This window comes from Camellia sinensis, chromosome 8 (assembly GCF_055761805.1).
Source record: "Camellia sinensis isolate YWXY chromosome 8, ASM5576180v1, whole genome shotgun sequence".
Taxonomy (NCBI): domain Eukaryota; kingdom Viridiplantae; phylum Streptophyta; class Magnoliopsida; order Ericales; family Theaceae; genus Camellia; species Camellia sinensis.
In genome coordinates this window covers 32,651,573-32,672,857 of record NC_138968.1, presented here as the reverse complement: position 1 = coordinate 32,672,857, position 21,285 = coordinate 32,651,573, and the positions used below count along the sequence as shown (strand labels likewise).

The following is a 21,285-nucleotide window of genomic DNA, read 5'->3' as shown; positions in this document are numbered from 1 at the left end:
GAGAAGGATGAGAGGGAACAAAGATAGCGAGGAGAGGAGAGAGAAAATTTGTACCATTTTGGGCCATTTGAGCTCAGCAACTTCGAGCTACGAATCATCTTTCTTATTTTTTTGAGAATGTTTGACTATTTATTTAAATGTCACCTATATGTACATGTGACATTTATTTATTTGTTTAATGTCATCTATCTGTTTGTTTTACTACCACTAGTTGTTGTCAATTGCTAGCAAATTTTTTGATGTTGGTGATTTTTTTGAGAAATTTTCAATGTGTATCTTTATCACCAAAAAAGAATTAAATTTTAGATTAAATAACATATGGCATCATAAAAATGGATTTTTCACCAATTAACTATTTTATTAAAAGTTTTGATGAAAAATTTGACTCTCATAGGAGTGATTTATATCAAATTAAAGCTTTCGATCTAAAATGTCGAAAATTTGATGATATGCTCTGACAACCGAATGTAAGAAGAAATTTATTTTAGGATAAATTATAAATACATTCCTGAGATTAACTTAAAATACAGATCGTTCCTTGTGGTTTAAAAAATTATAAATACCCCTTTATTAGAATTTTTTATTTAACAGAATTAACTAAAAAAATAAAATTCATAATTGCTCTCCTATATAATAATAAAATTACTTAAATTATTAATTGAAACATATTTTTAACATCATTAAAAACTGTTAATTGACTTGATGATTTATTAATAAAATGGACGATTTGTTATGAAATTAGAAACATCAGGGGGTGAAATATAATTTTCAAAATCACATGAGGCGATTCGTATTTTAATCAAGCCTCAGGAGATATATTTGTAATTTATCATAATTGAATCTATTTTAGAGCTCTTTTTTTTTTATATGAATAATGGTATATGTACCAATTAATGTACCACCTAAGTATACTAATAGATAATGTGATATAATTTTGTAAGTTTTAGGTATTTGTAATTTTTATAATAGGTGAGGTCAGTAATAATAGTATAACACTAATTGGTATACTAGTATGTACATTAATTAGTACAGGTAATATCATCGCTCTTTTATTGAGTCTATTCTAATATTAGAAAGTGATTAAGGCCTCGTTTGGCAACATGCTAATTTAGTAATTTTTTGACTATTTGGCTAAACTATGAGCTAAAAAAATAGTATGTTTGGGATGACTTTTTGACTTTTTACAAAAAAATATGCAAAAAACAGAGAGAAAATAGAAATTTTGACTTTTTAATATGAGTTGTTAACTTTTTGACTTTTTAACTAAACCGGTCGCTTCGAAGCCTAAGAGCTCTAAAATTAGAACTATAATTTGAACTCTAGTGATATAACAAAGCTTTAAAAAAAAAAAAAAAAAAATCATATCACAGTAAAACCCACCCCAATAAAACCCTCTAAAACTCCTTTATTAGAGTTTTCCGTCATTTTTATCTAATATTTGACTCTTTTAATGGTGCGTTTAAACTTGTGTTTTGTAGAAAAATGGCTGGTAGCTCGAAAGTGAAGGGTCGAATGGGTCGAAAATATTCTCTTACCGGTAAGAGAATACAAAAAAAGCCTAAAACGACGTCGTTTTGGGATTTCGAGCCATTCGACCCTCTGATATTTCGAGCTACCAACCGGAGTTGTGTTTTGTATTAGGGTCAGTTATATATATAAAAAGAAGAGTCCTACTAGTGTGACCCCCTAATGATGTAGACCTTTGCATTTCAGGTATTGGTTGGTTTGTATATAAAGGGTGCTGTTATGGTGTGCAATCCCTTAAGGTTGCACATTATGTGCAATCAACACAAAAGGTATAAATAAAAGGTGTAAACATAAAACAGGACAACAAACAGAAAGGCGTAAGCGTAAGGTGTAAATTACACACTTAAGAAAAGTCCGTATATAAATTACTCAATTAAAACTCAAAACTCTCTTCGGGACATATTTTTAAGGTCTCTATTATAACTAGATTTGGCAAAGTTCATCTTTTTGAATTTTATTAATTATGTTTGGTTTATAAATTTAGATAAAAATTTTAAATATATATATATATATATAATTATATTTTACCTATATTTTAAATATGTTTTTTTTATCCTTTTAAATTCAAAAACCGCACACAGCTTAAAACCTTTCTATTTTCTTCAAAATTGGGTTTTTTTTTTTTTTTAAATATTTATTTTCATATTGGGCAAAATCAAATCCTTCAAGTTCCAGACACGTCCATCCACACTCTCTTCCCACTCCAAACAATATCACAAAGCGGTTGCTCTATCAATCCAGACTCTTCTATATCTATACTATTATATCTATATACTACTATCACATTTCACAATGATTCTCTATGATTCTCTTCTTGTAGATTTCCCAACACTATTTGATTACCAATTTCCCACAATATCATGGGTTGGTACAGAAGATCAAAACTCGCATTCGAGACCCTTCACACCTTCGCTTCAAAGATCAAACCCCAAAACAACCCAATTCGAAATCCCACTCACTTCACCCAAATCCCAGGTTTCTTCTCCGATGTCCACAACTCTGGGTTTTCAATCTGGGTTCAAATTCAAACAGAATCAACACAACCCATTTCATGCCTTTCCTCGTAGATTTTACAATGCTGATCGATACGATGTTCAGCATTTCAAGCCTCGAGGTCCTCGAAAATGGTATAACAATCCCAGAACTGTATTCACTGTTGTGCTGTTGAGTTCTGGGGTTATAATCACTGTCTATTTCGGGAATCTAGAGACTGTCCCGCACACAAATCGAAAGCATTTCGTGCTGTTATCGAGAAATCTCGAGAAGCAAATCGGAGAAGCTCAATTCAAGCAAATCAAAGCTGCATTCAACGGGAAAATCTTACCTGCGATTCACCCAGAAAGCATTCGAGTCCGATTGATCTCTCAGGACATCATAGGGGCTTTGCATAGAGGGTTGAGGATTGGGGAGGCTTGGAATGATCTCGGGTACGCGTCGGTGAACGATTCGATATCGGAGATTGATGGGATTGAGGCTTTGGTTGCTCTGAGTGAGAGCAAAGAAGGGAAGTGGTATAGAGATGATGAGGTTCTTGATGATAAGTGGGTTCAGAAGAGTAGGAAGAAAGGGAAGGAGAGAGGGTCTAAGCCTGATACAGGGCATTTGGAAGGGTTGAATTGGGAGGTGTTGGTGGTGGATGAACCAGTTGTGAATGCTTTCTGTTTGCCTGGTGGGAAAATTGTGGTGTTTACTGGGTTGCTTCAGCATTTTAGAACAGATCCTGAGATTGCAACTATAATTGGGCATGAGGTATAATTTCTTTTATAGAATTGTTTAAGAATGGTTTCTATTTGCACATCCCCTTATTTCTCAGTGCACACCATTTGTTATTTTATTTATGGGCAAATTGCGACAGTAGTCCTGTGCTTTGGTCTTGTGTTATTTTGATCCTCTAATTTTAATTGGCTTGATTTTGACCATGAATTTATAATTTTGTTTCAATGTGATCGAATTGATTACAACTCATATTTTTATTTTTTATTTTTTATGAAAAATATGCTTATGTGTACGATGTGTCATAATTATAAATTTACTGACTTCACATTCAATGATTATTTTCAGTCAAAAACTCTAACAACATTATCAATTGGATTAAATTGACACAAAATTTAAAATCAATGGTCAAAATTGTGTCAATTAAAAGTGAGGGACCTAGGAACAAAATATAAGTATTACTGGTACAATTTGCCCGTTATTTATTTATTTTCATTGTATCCCTCAAACAAATTTGGATAAAAGTTGCCCAATACCATATTTTTCAGTACACACCATTTGCTATTATTTTTTATTTCAATTGTATCCCTCAAGCAAATTATTTTTTTGGGTAAAATCCTAAAATTCAATCTCTCAGGCGGGGCTGGAAAGGGGGATTGCAGCAGCCGCAGGAGGGGGCTGGCGGAGGGTCTGGGGACTGGGATGGTGGCTGAGGCGGGTGGTGAAGTTAGGGTTTGAGTTTGGAGAATATGGGAATATTTTGGTATTATTTGAAAATTAATGGTGTGAATTGAAAAAAAAAAAAAAAAAAAAAGGTTTAAATTGTGTGTGGTGTGTATTGAGTAAATGAGTAAATGGTGTGTATTGAGATGAGAGGTGGTGCGGAAATAGAATTTCCCATCGTTTAACCATTTTATTTCTTTGGTAAATTACGTTTTGCACCCTTTCATTTTAGGCCGAATCTAACTTTGGTCCTTCATTTAAAAAAAAAAAAAATTGTAACAGTTAATTTTTGCACTTCCGGTCAAGTTACAACGTAGTTTTCCTGTTAGTAGGTGTTAAATTCATCAATGAAAATTGTAATGTGACTCTCACATGATGTATTTTTTACAGGTAAAATGTAATTTTTTTCTTTTGCTCTTTCTCTATGTTTTCACTCTGTATTTTCTCAGCTGATCACCATTGATCACCCCTTCTATATCCTCCTTGTTGGTGGAGGGTTCGACCACAGAATGTTTAGAAAATACTTACAGTAGATAAATACAGAAGAACAAGAAAAAAGAAAAAGAAAGAAACTTACATTTTCGTCCTAAAAATGTTTTATGTGAGGGTTATCTAACAATTTCCATTTAGCAAATTTAACACCAAACTAACAATATGATTTATATTGTAACTTGTTTGAAAGTGCAACGGATTGACTTTTACAATTGAAAAATGAGGGATTAGATTGGGATTCAGTGTAAGGTGCAAGGGTACTAAGCGTAAGTTACCCTACTTTCTTTGTTATATTGCGGCTCAAGTATTTTGGTATTCAAATATTCATTTCTTGATAGGTTGGGCATGCTGTGGCTCGACACATAGCTGAAGGAATTACGAAAAATCTATGGTTCGTCATGTTGCAATTGATTCTTTTTCAGTTCATTATGCCTGATCTTGTCTATACAATGTCCACTCTTTTCCTAAAGCTTCCTTTTTCACGGAGGTAATTTTACTTTTTATTTTTTACTTTCATTTGTCATATTGTTCAAGTTTGTTTCTTTTGATAGTACTTTATTTGTTGAACATTAATGCCAGAAATTCTTGCTTGATTCAGAACATATACTAGTTAAGATTGTTAATTACTCATTTACTATTATTTTTGTCAAGGGGCAAAATATGTGGGGTCATTGCATAGTAGCTATGTCGTGTGCTTCATTACCTATCAACTCAACGTTATCTTTTGTTAACTCTTGTTTCACATGTAATTTTCATTGCATAAATCTTTCTGATGTGCTTCATTACACTTGGCAGCCTGAGCTTTTAAATGTACTTTGTTTGTAATTGTAAGAGGGGCTAATTTCAGCCCACTTTAGGCCCAATAGCCCAAGATTAGTGGGCCCGAATTTATCGCAAGTCCAAGAATCGGTGGGCCCAGATTTATCGCCATCAAACGGATTGAATCGCTGTAAGCCTCGAAAGGGTTCGGGTCCACGAACCTAGAGACTTACTCGGGCCCGGACTCGAAAGGGTATTAAGCAAGCCTAGAGATCCGAGACACTCGGACTCGAAAGGATTCGGACCCACGAATCTAGAGATCCGAAGTACTTGGCTTCGAACGAATTCAGACGCAATCTAGAAGTCGCTCCGTTAATGAGTCCCAGAACACTTGCGGGCTCGGAGCTTTCCGGGATCTACGCACCAGAACCATGGGCGTAATGGAGTTCGAACAAAGGACCCGATCTCGAGGACGGTGAGTGGAGATAAATTCACTCTTCGGTTAAACTAGCCTATACCCGGGTCGAGGTGGCACGACCCCGGGGGGTTCCATGAGACTCGGCAATATTTTGCGGCAGGACGTCCTCTGGGACTACCCCTGACCCTTTGGAATGATTGGGGATCATTGGTTAGGTGTGGCTAAGAAGAAGGGTTCGCCGAGGGATTGATCTCCTCTTCGGGGTTTTCTCATCCTCGGAGAAGTCACCTCCTCGGAGAAGTCACCTCCTCGGACAAGGTGGTTAGAGAGAATATCCCCCATGTGCCTTGCACATGGGCTCCATCCTACATCATGAGGTGCCTATAAATAGCACCCACCCATAGCTTTACAAGGGATGGATTTTGAAGATTTTTTAACTCTTGGGAAAGAACTAATTTCCCTTCTCCATTATTAACCTTGAGAGTGAAAGTGGGAGATCCATGGAAGAGCCTTGCCATTATTCTATTCTCTAGCCATTTTGCCTTCTTCTTCACCCAATCTCTTATCTCCATCATCTCCTTTGTTGTCGTGTTCCTAAGTTGAGATTATTGAAGAATCTAAGCCTCTCATCATATTCTAGAGAATTCGAAATTGTTCTTCAAGGATCTTCGAAGATCTTCGAATTTTCCAACTCCTTTCTTGAACCCTCTCCTACATTTTGGCGACTCTGCTGGGGAGGCGGATTGGTTAATGGTCTCAACGAGATCTGGAATCCACACAACTCCAACAAGAATGGCGGGAGAAGATGAAGTTCACCAACAAGGATCCTCTAATGGTGGTGATGACAGAACCATGACTCCAGATCAACCACTTTTGCTTGAAGCCATTCAAGGACTTCAGAATACTCAGCAAGAGATTCTTACCACTCTTCAGAATCTCACTCACACCATGTTGGTGATGAGTTCTAACTTTGCACCGGCGCCAAACGGGAATCAAACTGGTGGTGGAGTTATTCTCGCCGGAGCGCAAAATCAAATCCAAGGAGAAGTAGGCCCCAATCAGCCTATGGCTCATGGCAACACGGCCACAGTAACACATGCTCAAACCACAGTAGGCGGCGGCAGTTTGCCCATGCCCGGGCTCCATGGCGTGCCAAGCCAAGATCCAATGGTGACTAGGGGAGTTTCTAGTGTAATGAATGGTGCTCCGGCGACTGTTGGTGTCCAGGAAAACATAAGGAGCGTGATGGCGCAAAAGGGAGCTCTGCCCGTACCTAATCTTGTCACGCCACCAGTAAATGTTACCCAAGCACCAAGCGGGCCTCCTTTGGTGCCGACAACAAATCTGCAAGCACAACCCGGTATAGCGGCGCCGTACGGTGGACTTTACGGGCCTCAATTCAATATCCCATCACCAACTGGCTTGTCTATAGGCGCTGATGGCCAGTATCGTCAAATGTCCTCACCAATGATGAATTCGCAGCACCAGAATGGCCAAGACGCCCCTAGCTCAGTCTTCGGGTACATAAGCCAAGTCCCGGGAATACCACCATCAAACTCTCTCCCTCAACAGTTTCTCACTCTCGCCGATGTGCAGGCCATGTTCGATCTCGAACGGGGCAAGAGGACCTTACCCTCTTTGCCTGATCCAGACGTCAAGCCGCCTTACCCCATTGAGATGCTGAGCTATCCATACCCTGAGGGGTATACAGTGTCGAAGTTCATCAAGTTCGACGGCAAACAAGGAAATGCCCGAGAACATGTTGTGCGATTCATCGAGACTCTAGGTATTCATGGTTCAAACCACGTCCTCCGACTGAGAGAATTCTCTAAGTCCCTCACCGACCGAGCATATAGTTGGTATGTTAATTTGGCCCCAAACTCTGTCCGAAGTTGGGAGGAAATGGTTAACAAATTCCACTCCAAGTTCTTTCAAGTGGCGGAGAAGGTGACCACACTTACATTGTGTAAAGAGAAGCAACAAGAAAGTGAAGACATCCTTGACTACGTCAAAAGGTTTCAGGACAAGGCCGTGGATTGTCATGAAGCAGTTGAGGAGAGTTATCTGGTTCAAATTTGTCTAGAAGGGGCATTGAGCAGGTACAAAATGTTTCTAGTTAACCACAAGCTACCCACCTTCTCGGCATTAATAGAAGCAGCTCGGAACATTAGCATCCCTCAGGCTCAGGAGTCCGGATTTAAAGCCAGTTACAAGACTAGTTTCAAGTCATCTCGTGGACCTATCGTTGCTGCTGCCTCTGCCCCGGATACCCGAAATTCACAAGGAGGAGGTCATAGGGGCCAGAAAAGAAAGCAATATAATGGTGAAAAGGGGAATGCTTCTTATCCATGTGGAATCGAGGAAGTGAAAGCTCTAGTTAAGGAATGGGTGGCTGACGGAGAACTAAAATTGCCTTATGTTGAAGAAATGCCATCAAAAAAGGACCGTGAGAGCCCTGAATTTTGTGTCTACCATCGTACATTGAAACATCTGACAGAGAAGTGTTGGACTCTCAGGAAAATCTTCAGAGATAAAGTCGAGACAGACGAATTGAGGTTCAAAAAGCGAGGGACTCAAGACATCCGAGAACAACCGTATCCTTAACACCGAGACAAGGGCAAGAATGTTGCTATGATAGCTTATGAAGGCCCAATGATCGAGGCTATCGCTAATCTCGATGACGATGACTGTTATCTGGACGACATCCTCGAGCCAGAGGGTGAGCAAGTTTACTATGGAAGTGCTCTCGATCCAGAGGGCAGAACATTTATGACTCATGGCGAAGATCCCTTTGATCCAGAAGGAGGAGAAGAATACTATGGAAGAGGAGGACACCATGTTTATGTGGCATCTTATTTTGAGGAGACCGAGGAGATGGTTAACTACGAGCCTCCAAGAGTGGAAAAAGATCCGGATCACTATGCCAAAACCCTGCAAGACTGTGTAAAGTTCAAGCAGTTCTTTGACCAGCTTGGACTTTCCAGGGAGGCAAGAACGGAAATCACCAAGTCTATCATTAATATAGCCGAGGCACACCATGAGGAATGCATGTCGACTGAGGGGACTTAGAAAATATGAGGAAGAAGAAATATATTTCTGTTATATTCAAAACTTCTTATTTTACAAGACCAAATGACACTCCTTATATAGGAGATATTACAAACATCATTATAACCCATTATATGCCACTTACATATTATATATTACCACTATCTACCACTATCATATTATATATATGCCACTATCTACCACCAACACCACTATCATATTCTATACATGCCACTATCTACCACCAATACCACTATCATATTCTATACATGCCACTATCTACCACCAACACCACTATCATATGCCACTATCTTATTATATGCATTAACACAAATTTCCAGCACTCCCCCTCAAGCTGGTTTGAAGATATCTTCCATAGCCAGCTTGCTAGTCAGCTTATCAAATTGCTTCTTGTGTAGTCCCTTCGTAAGCACATCAGCTAATTGTTCACCTGTTGGAAGGTAGGTCATACAGATTATGCCAGCATTGATTTTCTCCTTGATGAAATGTTTATCCACTTCTATATGTTTTGTGCGATCATGTAGAACTGGATTATGAGCTATAGATATAGCTGCTTTGTTGTCACAATAGACCTTCATAGGTGTCGGGTGAGAAAGCTTTAATTCTTCAAGAATTCTTTTAATCCACATTACTTCACAGATTCCATGGGCAACAGCTCTGAACTCTGCTTCTGCACTACTTCTAGCTACCACATTCTGTTTTTTACTCCGCCATGTAACTAGGTTCCCACCTACAAAGGAGCAGTATCCGGATGTTGATCTCCTGTCTGTAACACTTCCTGCCCAGTCTGCATCTGTGTATACTTCAACTTGAAGATGTCCATGTTTCTTGAACAGTAAGCCTCTCCCTGGAGTTCCTTTCAAATATCTTAAGATCTTATAAACGGCCTCAAAGTGCTCTGCCCCTGGTGAGTGCATGAACTGACTTACCATGCTGACTGCAAAGGCAATATCAGGCCGCATATGAGACAAGTAAATCAATTTCCCGACAAGTCGCTGATATTGTTCCCTCTCTTTGACTTCTTCAGCCTTAGCAGCTTGTAACTTCAAGTTAGGCTCGATCGGAGTCTCCACCATCTTACAACCAAGCATACCTGTTTCTCCAAGGAGATCAAGAACATATTTTCTCTGATTAACGAATATACCTTCCTTGGATCTTGCAAATTCCATTCCGAGAAAATACTTGAGGGCTCCCAGATCCTTAATGTGAAATTCTTTTGCGAGTTTCTCTTTGAGGGCTGCTAACTCTGCTTCATCATTACCAGTTAAAATGATGTCATCAACATAAACAATCAAAATTGCAATTTTACTGTTTTTTGAATGTTTATAAAATATTGTGTGATCTGCTTGACTCTAATTTTACTGTTTTTTGAATGTTTATAAAATATTGTGTGATCTGCTTGACTCTGCGAGAAGCCACAACTGATAACTGCCTTCCCAAAGCGTTCAAACCACGCTCTTGGTGATTGTTTGAGTCCGTATAATGACTTGTTCAATCTGCATACTCTGTCGCTTCCAAGTCTCTGCTCAAATCCCGGCGGTAGGCTCATGAACACCTCCTCTTCAAGATCACCATTGAGAAATGCATTTTTAATGTCAAGTTGATGTAGAGGCCAATCTGAATTTACTGCAAGAGATAACAGTACTCTGATGGAATTTATTTTAGCAACAGGAGCAAACGTCTCCTGATAGTCGATCCCATAAGTTTGAGTGAAACCTTTAGCCACCAGTCTCGCCTTGTATCTCTCAACGCTTCCATCTGCGTTACATTTTATCGTAAACACCCATTTACACCCAACTGTTTTCTTGTCTTTGGGTAGATCAACTATCTCCCAAGTACCACTTCTCCTTAAAGCATTCATCTCCTCTATGACTGCTAATTTCCAATTCGGATCATCCAATGCTTCCTGTATATTCCTTGGAACAAACAAGTGTGAAATCCTAGATGTGAAAGCTCTATGGTTTTTAGACAGTCTTTGATAGGAGAGGTAATTTGCAATAGGATGTTTAATGCAATTTCGGACACCTTTCCTTATTGCTATAGGAACATCAAGGTCGGAAATAGAAGGAATAGGATTACCTAAAATTTCGATGCCAGAACTCGGGTGGACATTCGGGTCATTAGGATGGACATTCGGGTCATTATTCCTCAGATGAAATCGCTTCCTAGTATAAACCTGAAGCTCAGGATTTAGATCATTTTGTAGTACTTCTCCCCCTAAACAAGAATCTTCTTGACTAGGCACTATAGAACTTGGTTCTCCTAAGTGATCATTATCAGACAGATGTGGTTTTTGTGTAGGATAAATGACATTGGGGAGCGGGATAGAAATATCCCAAAAACGGTCTTCTACTCCACTTGTCTCCCCCTGAAGAGAAGTGTTGGGGAAATAGGATTTTGTTTCCACAAATGACACATCCATACTCACATGAAATTTCTTGGTTTGAGGATCGAAACACTTATACCCCTTTTTGTTTGAGGAATAACCCAAAAAAACACATTTTATAGCACGGGGGTCAAGTTTTGAACGAAATTGACTAGGAACATGAACATAGGCAGTACATCCAAAAACTTTGGCGGGTAAATCAGAAAACAACCTCGTGTTAGGAAAAAAAGTTTTGAGACAATCGAAAGGTGTTTTGTATGTTAACACCTTTGTAGGCATCCTGTTTATCAAATAAGAGGCTGTTAAAATTGCTTCACCCCATAAATATTTAGGAACATGCATGTAAAACATTATAGCACGTGCTACTTCAAGTAGATGTTTATTTTTTCGTTCTGCAATGCCATTTTGTTGAGGGGTATCCCGACATGTAGATTGATGAAAAATCCCCTTTTTTTCCAAAAACTCACCCAACTGCTCATTGAAATATTCTGTTCCATTATCAGAATGTAAAATACCAATTTTGGTTTGAAATTGGTTTTCAATCATATTGTAAAAATTTGTGAATAAATTTTTCACGTCAGATTTTTTATTCATCAAATAAATCCAACATAAGCGGGTATGGTCATCAATAAATGTAACAAACCATCTTTTACCAGAAAGAGTAGTGATTTTAGAAGGGCCCCAAACATCACTATGAATCAAATAAAAATGTTTGGAAGCCTGGTAAGGTTTTGGCAAATAAGTAGAGCGATGAAATTTTGCAAAAATGCAACTTTCACAATGAAAAGAAGAACAATCAATCCCTTTAAATAATTCTGGAAATAAATGTTTCAGATAAAGAAAACTAGGATGTCCTAGCCTATAGTGCCATAGCATTATTTTTTCTCGAACAGAGATTGAACTAGTACTATTAAAGCTTTGAGCTTTTTTATTACTAACAGGTACTTCATCAAAGTAGTAAAGACCTTCAAGCATCCTAGCACGCCCAATCATCATCCCCGAGTTCTGGTCCTGAAATTCACAATGGGATTCAAAAAATGTAACACGACAATTAGAATCCTTAGATAGTTTACTGACAGACAAAAGGTTACAGGCTAAGTTGGGGACGTGAAGAACAGCATTGAGATTAATTTTCTCAGTTAGTTTAATAAATCCTTTTCCTGCAATAGGTGAAAAACTACCATCGGCTATTCTGATTTTGTCATGACCAGAACAAGGGAAATAGGTACTAAATAAATGGGAAAAATTAGTCATGTGATCGGAGGCACCGGAATCTATGATCCACGGAGAGAAGTTTAGGCAAGAGAAGGCTTTAGGATTTCTACCTGTTTGTGCCAACAAAACACTAGGAGTAACGGATGAGGAGTTGGATTTTATCAGCTTTAAGAGTTGATCAATCTGCTCTTTGTTGAAGGGACCTGAATCGGCTTCATTAGCGGTAGGAAAGCCACAATTCTTCTCTCCTTGTTTGCTGCTTTTCCAGTTGACAGGTTTGCCATGGATCTTCCAACACGTTTCGCGTGTATGGCGAGGCTTGTTGCAAAAATCACACCAGACCCGTGGCTTATCATCAAACCTGCGCTGGTAATTTGCAGCCTTGTTGGCCGCAGCATCGCTAATTAAAGCAGAAATTTCAATTGATTCACCAGTACCTTTTTTCTTAAGCATGACGCTCCTTCGGCTCTCTTCCCTTCTGACTTCGGCAAATACTTCGCCAATGGATGGGAGAGGAGGTCTGCCAATAATTCTTCCTCGCACTTCATCGAACTCAATGTTGAGGCCGGCAAAAAACTTGTAAATACGGCTGTCTTCCACAGTTTTCTTGTGGTGGTTGCAGTCGTTAACCGATTTCCATTCGTATGTGTTGAAGATGTCAAGATCCTGCCACAACCTTTTCAACGAATTGAAATATTTGGTGACGGAATCATCTCCTTGACGAATCTCTCCCAACTTCAAAGTTAATTCGAAAACTTGAGATTGATTTCCTAGGTCAGAATACATCTGACTAACATTATCCCACAATTCTTGTGCAGTAGGATAGCACATGTAATTAGAGCTTATATCCTCCTCCATGGAATTGACCAACCATGTCATAACCATGGAGTTTTCAGCGTCCCAACTGTCGAACAGCGGATCATTAACAGCAGGAGCCTTCTTGTCACCAGTGATGTAACCGATCTTTCCTTGCCCACGGATATACATCCGGACAAATTGTGACCAGCGGAGAAAATTATCACCATTTAGGCGGATGGTGGTGATTTGGACAGAGTGGGAGTTGGACGTTTTCACCGGAATGGCAGCGGCAGGGGTTGAAGTGGTTTCTGACGTGACTTCCGACATGGCTATGACGGTTTTAGGGCTGCTGTGTTTTTTGTAGCTCTGATACCAACTTAGAAAATATGAGGAAGAAGAAATATATTTCTGTTATATTCAAAACTTCTTATTTTACAAGACCAAATGACACTCCTTATATAGGAGATATTACAAACATCATTATAACCCATTATATGCCACTTACATATTATATATTACCACTATCTACCACTATCATATTATATACATGCCACTATCTACCACCAACACCACTATCATATTCTATACATGCCACTATCTACCACCAACACCACTATCATATTCTATACATGCCACTATCTACCACCAACACCACTATCATATGCCACTATCTTATTATATGCATTAACACAAATTTCCAGCAAGGGGTCTATCCCGAGGAAGGCAAAAGAGCAATCTAGTGCCATTACTTTCTCCGAGGCTGATCGAAAGTATCCTTTTTCTCACAATTGCCCGCTTTATGTGACTGTTTTTATTAACGGGGTTGAGTTCAAAAGGGCCTTTCTAGATAGTGGAGCCTCTATCAACATTATGACTCGCGCTACTCTAGAAAAAGCCGGAATCTCTGAAGAACGCATTGTGAAGCAGCCGATAGTCATCACTGGCTTCGGTGGAGAAAGGAGAGTTACTATCGGATGCGTAACAGTTGATTTAGCCGTTGGAGAGATTCGCTCGGCCACCAAGTTCCATATTATCGATTCTGAGGCAAATTATCACATCATTCTAGGGAGGACCTGGATGCATAGATATGGGGCTGTACCATCAAGTTATCATCAGTGTGTTAAGGCTAAATGGGGAAAGAAGACGGTGACAATCCAGGCTACAGAAAGGCCGTTCGAGATCCATGAAGCTCATTATTCTGATGCCATCTACTTCACCGAACTGGCTGTCGAAGAAGTTCCCACCACCTCTAAGCCTCGAGGGGTCAAAATTCCTCGTTGGGAGGATATCAAAGATGACAAGGAGCCGATGACAGAATCAAGTAAGCGGGCGATGTCTAGACCAGAAAGTCCGCCTATTCCTCGGAAGGTGATGAAAGTTCGAGAAGGAGGCAAGATGGTGTATTATTTATGAAGGTGCGGGGAGTCGGTTTCTTCAGTCACCGACTTCGAGTCAAAAGAAGAGCCTCCTGACAATGATATAGTAATAAAGCCTGAAGTGGCTCCAGAATGTATGCAAGATGGGCCGAAGCCTCAGCCTGAACAACTTATCGAAATAGATCTGAGTGATGGACAAGATGCACCGAGGCCGGTATTCGTAAGTTCGAGCCTTAGCCCAGAAAAGCGGGAACAGTTGTTAAAGTTGATAAGCCGATACTCAGATGTGTTTGCTTGGTCATATAAGGAAATGCCTGACCTAGTCTCCCACTATCTTGATGTGTTCCCAAACTCCAAGCCAATTAAGCAAGCTGCTCGAAAATATCATCCAGATCTCGAAGAGAAGATTAAGGAGGAGATTGAAAAACTTCAACAGGCTGGTTTCATCCGGCCAATACAGTACCCCACGTGGTTAGCAAACATCGTGCCAGTAAAGAAGAAGAATGGCCAAATCAGAGTATGTGTAGACTTTCGAGATTTGAACAAATCTTGCCCGAAGGATGAATTCCCTCTTCCTCACATCGACACCCTCGTGGATACTACCTCGGGACACCAGATGTTCTCATTCATGGATGGATTCAGTGGATACAATCAGATTAAGATGGCTGAAGAAGACGCATAAAAGACTGCTTTTAGAACACCTCTCGGAAACTTCTTCTATACAGTCATGCCTTTCGGACTCAAGAATGCCGGTGCAACTTACCAAAGGGCTATGACTGCAATCTTTCATGACATGATCCATCATGAGATGGAAGATTATGTTGATGATCTAGTGGTGAAATCCAAGAAAGAAGAAGACCATCTCCGAGACCTTGAGAAGGTATTCAAGAGGTGCCAGAAATTCAAAATGAGGATGAATCCTCTCAAATGTGCTTTCGGGGTGACGGCCGGGAAGTTCCTCGGGTTTCTTGTACATAGGCATGGTATCGAGGCAGATGAAGACAAGGTCAAATCTATCAGAGCAATGCCTCCCCCGCATTCTCAGAAGGAGTTAAAGAAGTTCCTCGGGAAGGTGTCTTATATTCGGAGGTTTATCCCAGCACTGGCAGAGATCTCTGCGCCTTTCGGCTCTTTGTTAAAGAGTTGACCGTATTAAAATTCAGAATATTGTTATATGCAACATGATGGGTTTATCAACAAATTCAACTTCGGACGTCATCAACAATTCATTTTCTTGGATATTCTTCAAGCTCAACAAATTTTAATACCAATGGGTGCATCATCAACATATAGATTTTCGTCTTCTATCATCAATAAGAGGTGCAATGTCATAGGTCGCTTCATGATGAAGTTTAATTGGGTCAATTTCTTTAATATTTATACACGTTATTTCAGCCATATGTCTTCTCGAAAGAAACCCGTTGTCCCGGGGTCATCGGAACCGGCTCTCATGAAAGAGAGGGATGTACCTCCGGCATCTGAGTGGAGGAAATCTCCTTATTTTGGTCGGAAGGATCCCTTCTGGCGGGCGGCTACCTCCACCACTTCTCTTCTATCTCCGAAGGGGTCTCCATTATGTCTCACTGAGGACACTGACTCTGGACATGAGGCCCTCATTTCTCCTTCCTCGGTGCTACGCTTTCCGATTGAGCGGGGGGACTTTCCATACTGTTATCCTCAGTTCAAGGGCTTCTCAAACCCTCCTTTTGGTTGGCATGAGTGGGTCGATGATGTCCTCTCGGACAAAAGCTTCTGTCAGCGGCTTCAAGAGGCCCGACTATTGATCCCGGTGAAAATATCTAGATCTCTATCCATCCGTCGCAACAATGCTAGCCTGGAAGCCATGGCTCTTCGGTGGAGCACTGAGACACACACCTTTATACTTGGCCAGCACGAGATAGGGCCCACCCTCGAGGATGTGTTCATGTTGCTGCGTCTGGAAGTGACCGGCCCTGATGCCTTCGACCCTGAGCAAACACCCCCTGAAGATGATTCTTTGATCCAATCTCTGAAACTAAATCTTCAAACTTATGGTCGGTGGAGTTCCGTTTTCGATGGTTCAGCGAGGAGGACTAGTCGAGTAAGGACGGACCGTGCCTCCTATACTGCATGGATCCGCCACTTCTTCAAGGATCTTCAGCCCTTGGCCAGAGATGCTGACCCTGACTCTCGGGAGTATGAGACCGGTCCGATGTATGGCTCCAGGCTCTATTTCTTGGGATTTCTGGCTTGCTTCCTTTCATTCTTCATTCTTCCGAGCACACCTCCGGATTCCCTCAATCCTTTCGTCTTCCCCTTGGCAGTCAGGCTCTTCAGAGGAGATCGGATCCCTTTGGCTCCCCTATTTCTTGGGAATCTCTATTATCGGCTGGATCTGCTACATCGAGATATGGTTCGCTCCGTGGGTCGATATGAGCCTGTCTCCTTCATTCACAGCCAGTTCCTGCTTTGTTTCTTCTTCGAGAGGTTCCCAAAATTTGCCCCTGCTCCGACTGTATTCGAGGCGGAGGTTCTTCGGGAGACAGTGGATAAAGATGGCATCCCCGTGCTTGATACTGATGGGTCTCGGACATTTGAGAAAGCGAAGTCTTGCCAGCCGTTGATTACACGCTGGTCACGTACCATTTCCACCTTATCCTTGAATACTCTGGTGGATGATCCCCGACGCTTTGTGGCACGGCCGTATGTATGCCCACCTGTGGGTGTGGCCACACCGCTTATCTATCATGGTTCCTCCCGCTCGGTGTCCTTTCCTTTGCCGAAGAACATCCCTGCACCCTTTATTGATATGCTGATTATGATCCGTCCGGGTTCATTACCGGTGTGGCATGAGGAAGGCGTTGATAGTGCCGTTTATAGGCCTGACCGTGTAGCATGTCAATTCGGGTTTGATCAATGTGCCCCGGGGCCAGCACCTCATTTATTATCATTTTCAGAGAGCTACGGGCGCTTCAGTCGCGGGCTTGTACACACCGTGCTTCCCATATCCGGTTCTTTGACGATGCCAGGCTTGAGCCGAGTAGGGGGTTTCACCCCCTCTTTCAGGCGGTATTGGCAGAAGAATATCGATGCGTTTATTGCATTTGTCCAGAGCAGACCGACCGTATGTTTGCCTCCGCCGATTTATAAGAAGGATTCTTCTCTTCGGCTACCCGAGAGCCGAAAATCTGACCACATGTACGAGGGTTTCTTCACTTCATCTGCTCCAACTGACCTTTCTGCTCGGGCATCTGCTTCTAGCTTGGCAATTACTTCTCCAGAGCCAGTCCCCTTGAATAAGGCCTCTGGTCCTCGAACGACCCGCCTTAAGAAGATGGCTCACAAGAGGACTTCTGATGCCAGTCCCTCCGCTCCTCGCCTTTCCAAAAGGCTTCATGAGGTACCTGAAATTCTTGATTTGAAGCTACTTTCCTTCTTGCGATTATACCTTCTAAAATGAAAACTTTTATTTGCCCATGTTGTGTAGGATCCTGCGGTTGTTGACGTTGTCAGTACCGTGGCTCCTGGCCATGCTGCCTTCCCCAGGCCGGACTCAGACTTGGACGACACCCTTCCTTTGTCTGCAAGACTTGTGAAGATGCGCACCCCTCGTATAGCAGTTATAGATGACGATGATGATGAGGCTGAGTCCTCCGATCATTTTTGTGACCTTATTCCACGCACGCGTCGTCACCGCCCTACCGTAGCTGAGGAGGAGCACTATCTTGGTGACGAGGTTATTGGGGCTCACCGTTCTGATGTTGAGATTGCTGGAGGGACTGATGCCACAGGAATTGATGCCGCGGGCCATGCTTCTAGAAGCAATGTAGAGATGAGGTGCGCCTCTGGGAATGGTGTGGAGGTAGATGTGCTAGAGATCTCTGAGACTCGCTCTGGCACTTATGGTGATTCTCACCCTCCGGCCCTCCTTCCTTCTTCAGGGATGACTGCTACTGTTCAGGCTTCGTCAGACATTGAGATCGATCAGGTGTTCTCTATACGGCCAAGTGACCTTGCTGATGCTAGGAGTCCTTCAGTCGCTCCGGCTTTGCATATTGATTCTCCCTCTGGTAATCTTTCTTTCTGAAGTTTGTCATTTACTTTTATCTGTGAGAAATCTTTACTCAAATGGCTTTCATGTTCCCTACCTCTAATAAGGCCTTCTTATCTTTTCTTCAGTGTTAGCTGCTAACGGGGTCTTGCCTTCACCTACCTCAGACTCTGCTCTAGTGTTAGCTGCTACCGGGGTCCTGCCTTCACCTGCCTCGGACTCTGCTCCAGTGTTAGCTGCTACCGGGGTCCTGCCTTCACCTGCCTCGGGCTCTACTCCGACTCTCTTTGTAACTCCTCACGGTTCTCCTTCTCAAGGGGGGACACCTGCCTTTGAGACGACTGCCAGAGGTTCTTCATCGCCAGTGCCTTCGAATATTTTGGATCTGAATCTTAGTGATTTCCACATTGATAGTGATGCTTTTGGTCTTTCCCCTTATCGTTCGGCACTCTCAGGCTCGGGACCTCTGCCGGGAGTTACCCCTCCGGGTGGTTCATCTAACCCGATAGACATTGGGGAGATTCCTGAGACTAGCAGCTTTCCGGCCCCAATTCCTCCTTCAGCTTCTGGCAAAGTATCATTTCTCCATTATTGGGTAGCTCCTGAGTTTGCTTCAGTTCTACAGCTTGTGCATTCAAGTTACCCGGAGACCTTTGCTTCATTTGCTTGCCAGTGTCCACTCATTCAGACTGCTCTTCTCGAGTCTTTTGCCACTATCTCATATAGCTTAGACAGGCAACGGTTGTGTGACCTTAATGGGAAAGTAGTCGAGACGGCGTATCAGGGGATCTCTGACATGGAGCGTCACCAAGTGGACTTATCATGGCTTCGGAAGCGCCTGGATATAGCTTCGAACGCCAGTCATCAGCTGGAACTTATGTCTGTGCTTGCCTCTTATCGCACCTCTATAGATGAGATAAAGGCAACTCTTCGTGAACTTGAGTCGGGTTATGCTCGGGCCTTGGAGACTTTAGAGGCACACTCTACTGTTTGTCCTCCAGATGTAGATATGACGGGCAGCTTCTTCGAGGGTGTCTTTAGGAAAGATTGAGTTTTTTTTTTTATCATTACTTTTTTTTTTTTTTTCACGTGTTTTTATTTTATTTTATTTTATTTTTTTGGCAAGTCAGCACACTCATCACGTGTATATACACGTATATAGAATACATGACAGAATAGGAATATTCAAAGAATAATTCCCCATTTTATTTCTATTTAAAGAAAGGCCCAAAACCCTAAACCTCACAAAATTTTTGCACAGCCGCCGCACCATTTCTCAGCCTATTCTCTCTCTCTGGATCGAGAGGCCATCTTCCTTCTTCTTTCTTTTTTTTTTTTTATTTTTTTTCTAAACCGAGAGACCACACCAGGTAGCCTTGTTTCTTCAACAAACCAAAGGCTAAAAGTGTGCACACTGACTGCCATCACAGCCCCGACCAACACCACTGATCTGTCCCAGCTCCGGCTGCCGCAGACGTCGCGACCCAGTCACCGACCTATCCCAGCGTCGTGACCCAGCCACCGACCAGTCCCCGCGTCGCGATCGCCGCAGACGTGTGATCCAAGCTGCTACTCACCATTGCTGCTTCACTTCAGCTTAGCGTCCTCTCTGATTTCAACTAGAAGAGAGCAAAGCTCTGAATGTGTGGATAAATCAAAGAAGGTGAGCGAAGTATAAATTTTTTCTCATTTTTCCTGTTACATGTTCCTTGTCTAACTTATACAGTTTTTCATTATTGACCAGACTGTCAATCATAAAGGAAATGGGCTGCCTAGTCAACCTTTGGATGTTTCTAGAAGAGGAATGGTTTTCAGAAATTTGCAGCCTTCTATTATTGGTATTGTGCTCGTGAAAGCTACCTAGATGTGATTCTGGATGTTTAATTGTTTGTGTGCACATGATCTACACGGCATATCTATATTTAAGTCTCTTCCTGCTAAACACAGATAACTGCAATGCATTTTGAGTGTACATCAAATATGGGCCAAACTAATTCAGATTGTTGCCCTTTTTTTATGCAGAGGATACTGATATGAAGCAAATTTATGATGCTAATGTTTCTGCAAGAAGTCCTCCAAAGGCAGATGGAGAAATATCCTGCCGAATGAAAAAGTCACGGGGTAGTGTGTGGGACAGATTGGGCAAGCCTTGTAAAGAAAACTCCTTTGTTAATGATAAAGCTGTTGATGCTCATGCTGTTGATATTGTAGAGAAAGATCAAGAAATGTATGACCAGCATACATTATTGGTCCCTGTTCGCAATGAAGAACTTTATTTTATGTTGAAATTTATGTAATATTGATTGTTATTGATTACAAGATTGTTAATATTCTATATATTACAATTCCTATATATAGAGGAGAAGATGGTAGTGGAGTGTGTGATAGTGGAGGTGGATGGTAGTGGAGTGTGTGATAGTGGAGTGTGTGATAGTGGAGGTGGTAGGTGTGGAGAAAGATAGTGGAGGTAGTAGGTGAGTGGTAAATTCTAACAGCCCCCCGCAAACTCAAGGAGGATAGAAACTAACCAACTTGAGTTTGAAGAGAGGAACAAAACAAGAAAATACATAAAAATAAAAAAAAAAAGATAGGAGACACTGTATGGTCGTGTCAGACCGTTGATGAAGACACTGAAAGGTGGTGCCATAACATGGTAGAGGACACTGTATGGTGGTGTCAGACCGATGTAGAAGACAGTTTATGGGGTCATGTCGGACCGTTGTAGCAGACAATGTTGTGACAGTTGTTGTGACAGTTTACGGAGTCTTGCTGGACCCTT

General features: G+C 41.5%; 1 protein-coding gene across 1 annotated transcript in view; it reads left to right on the top strand.

Moving 5' to 3' along the window:
• Positions 1–2,220: 2,220 nt before the first annotated feature.
• The window catches only part of LOC114281726 (mitochondrial metalloendopeptidase OMA1), a 29,809-nt gene continuing 10,744 nt past the window's right edge, over positions 2,221–21,285 (top strand). The window contains 3 exon segments of the mRNA XM_028224278.2: positions 2,221–2,536; positions 2,538–3,276; positions 4,794–4,942. Of these exon segments, the coding sequence (XP_028080079.2) occupies positions 2,388–2,536; positions 2,538–3,276; positions 4,794–4,942 (1,037 nt within the window). The 5' untranslated portion in view covers positions 2,221–2,387.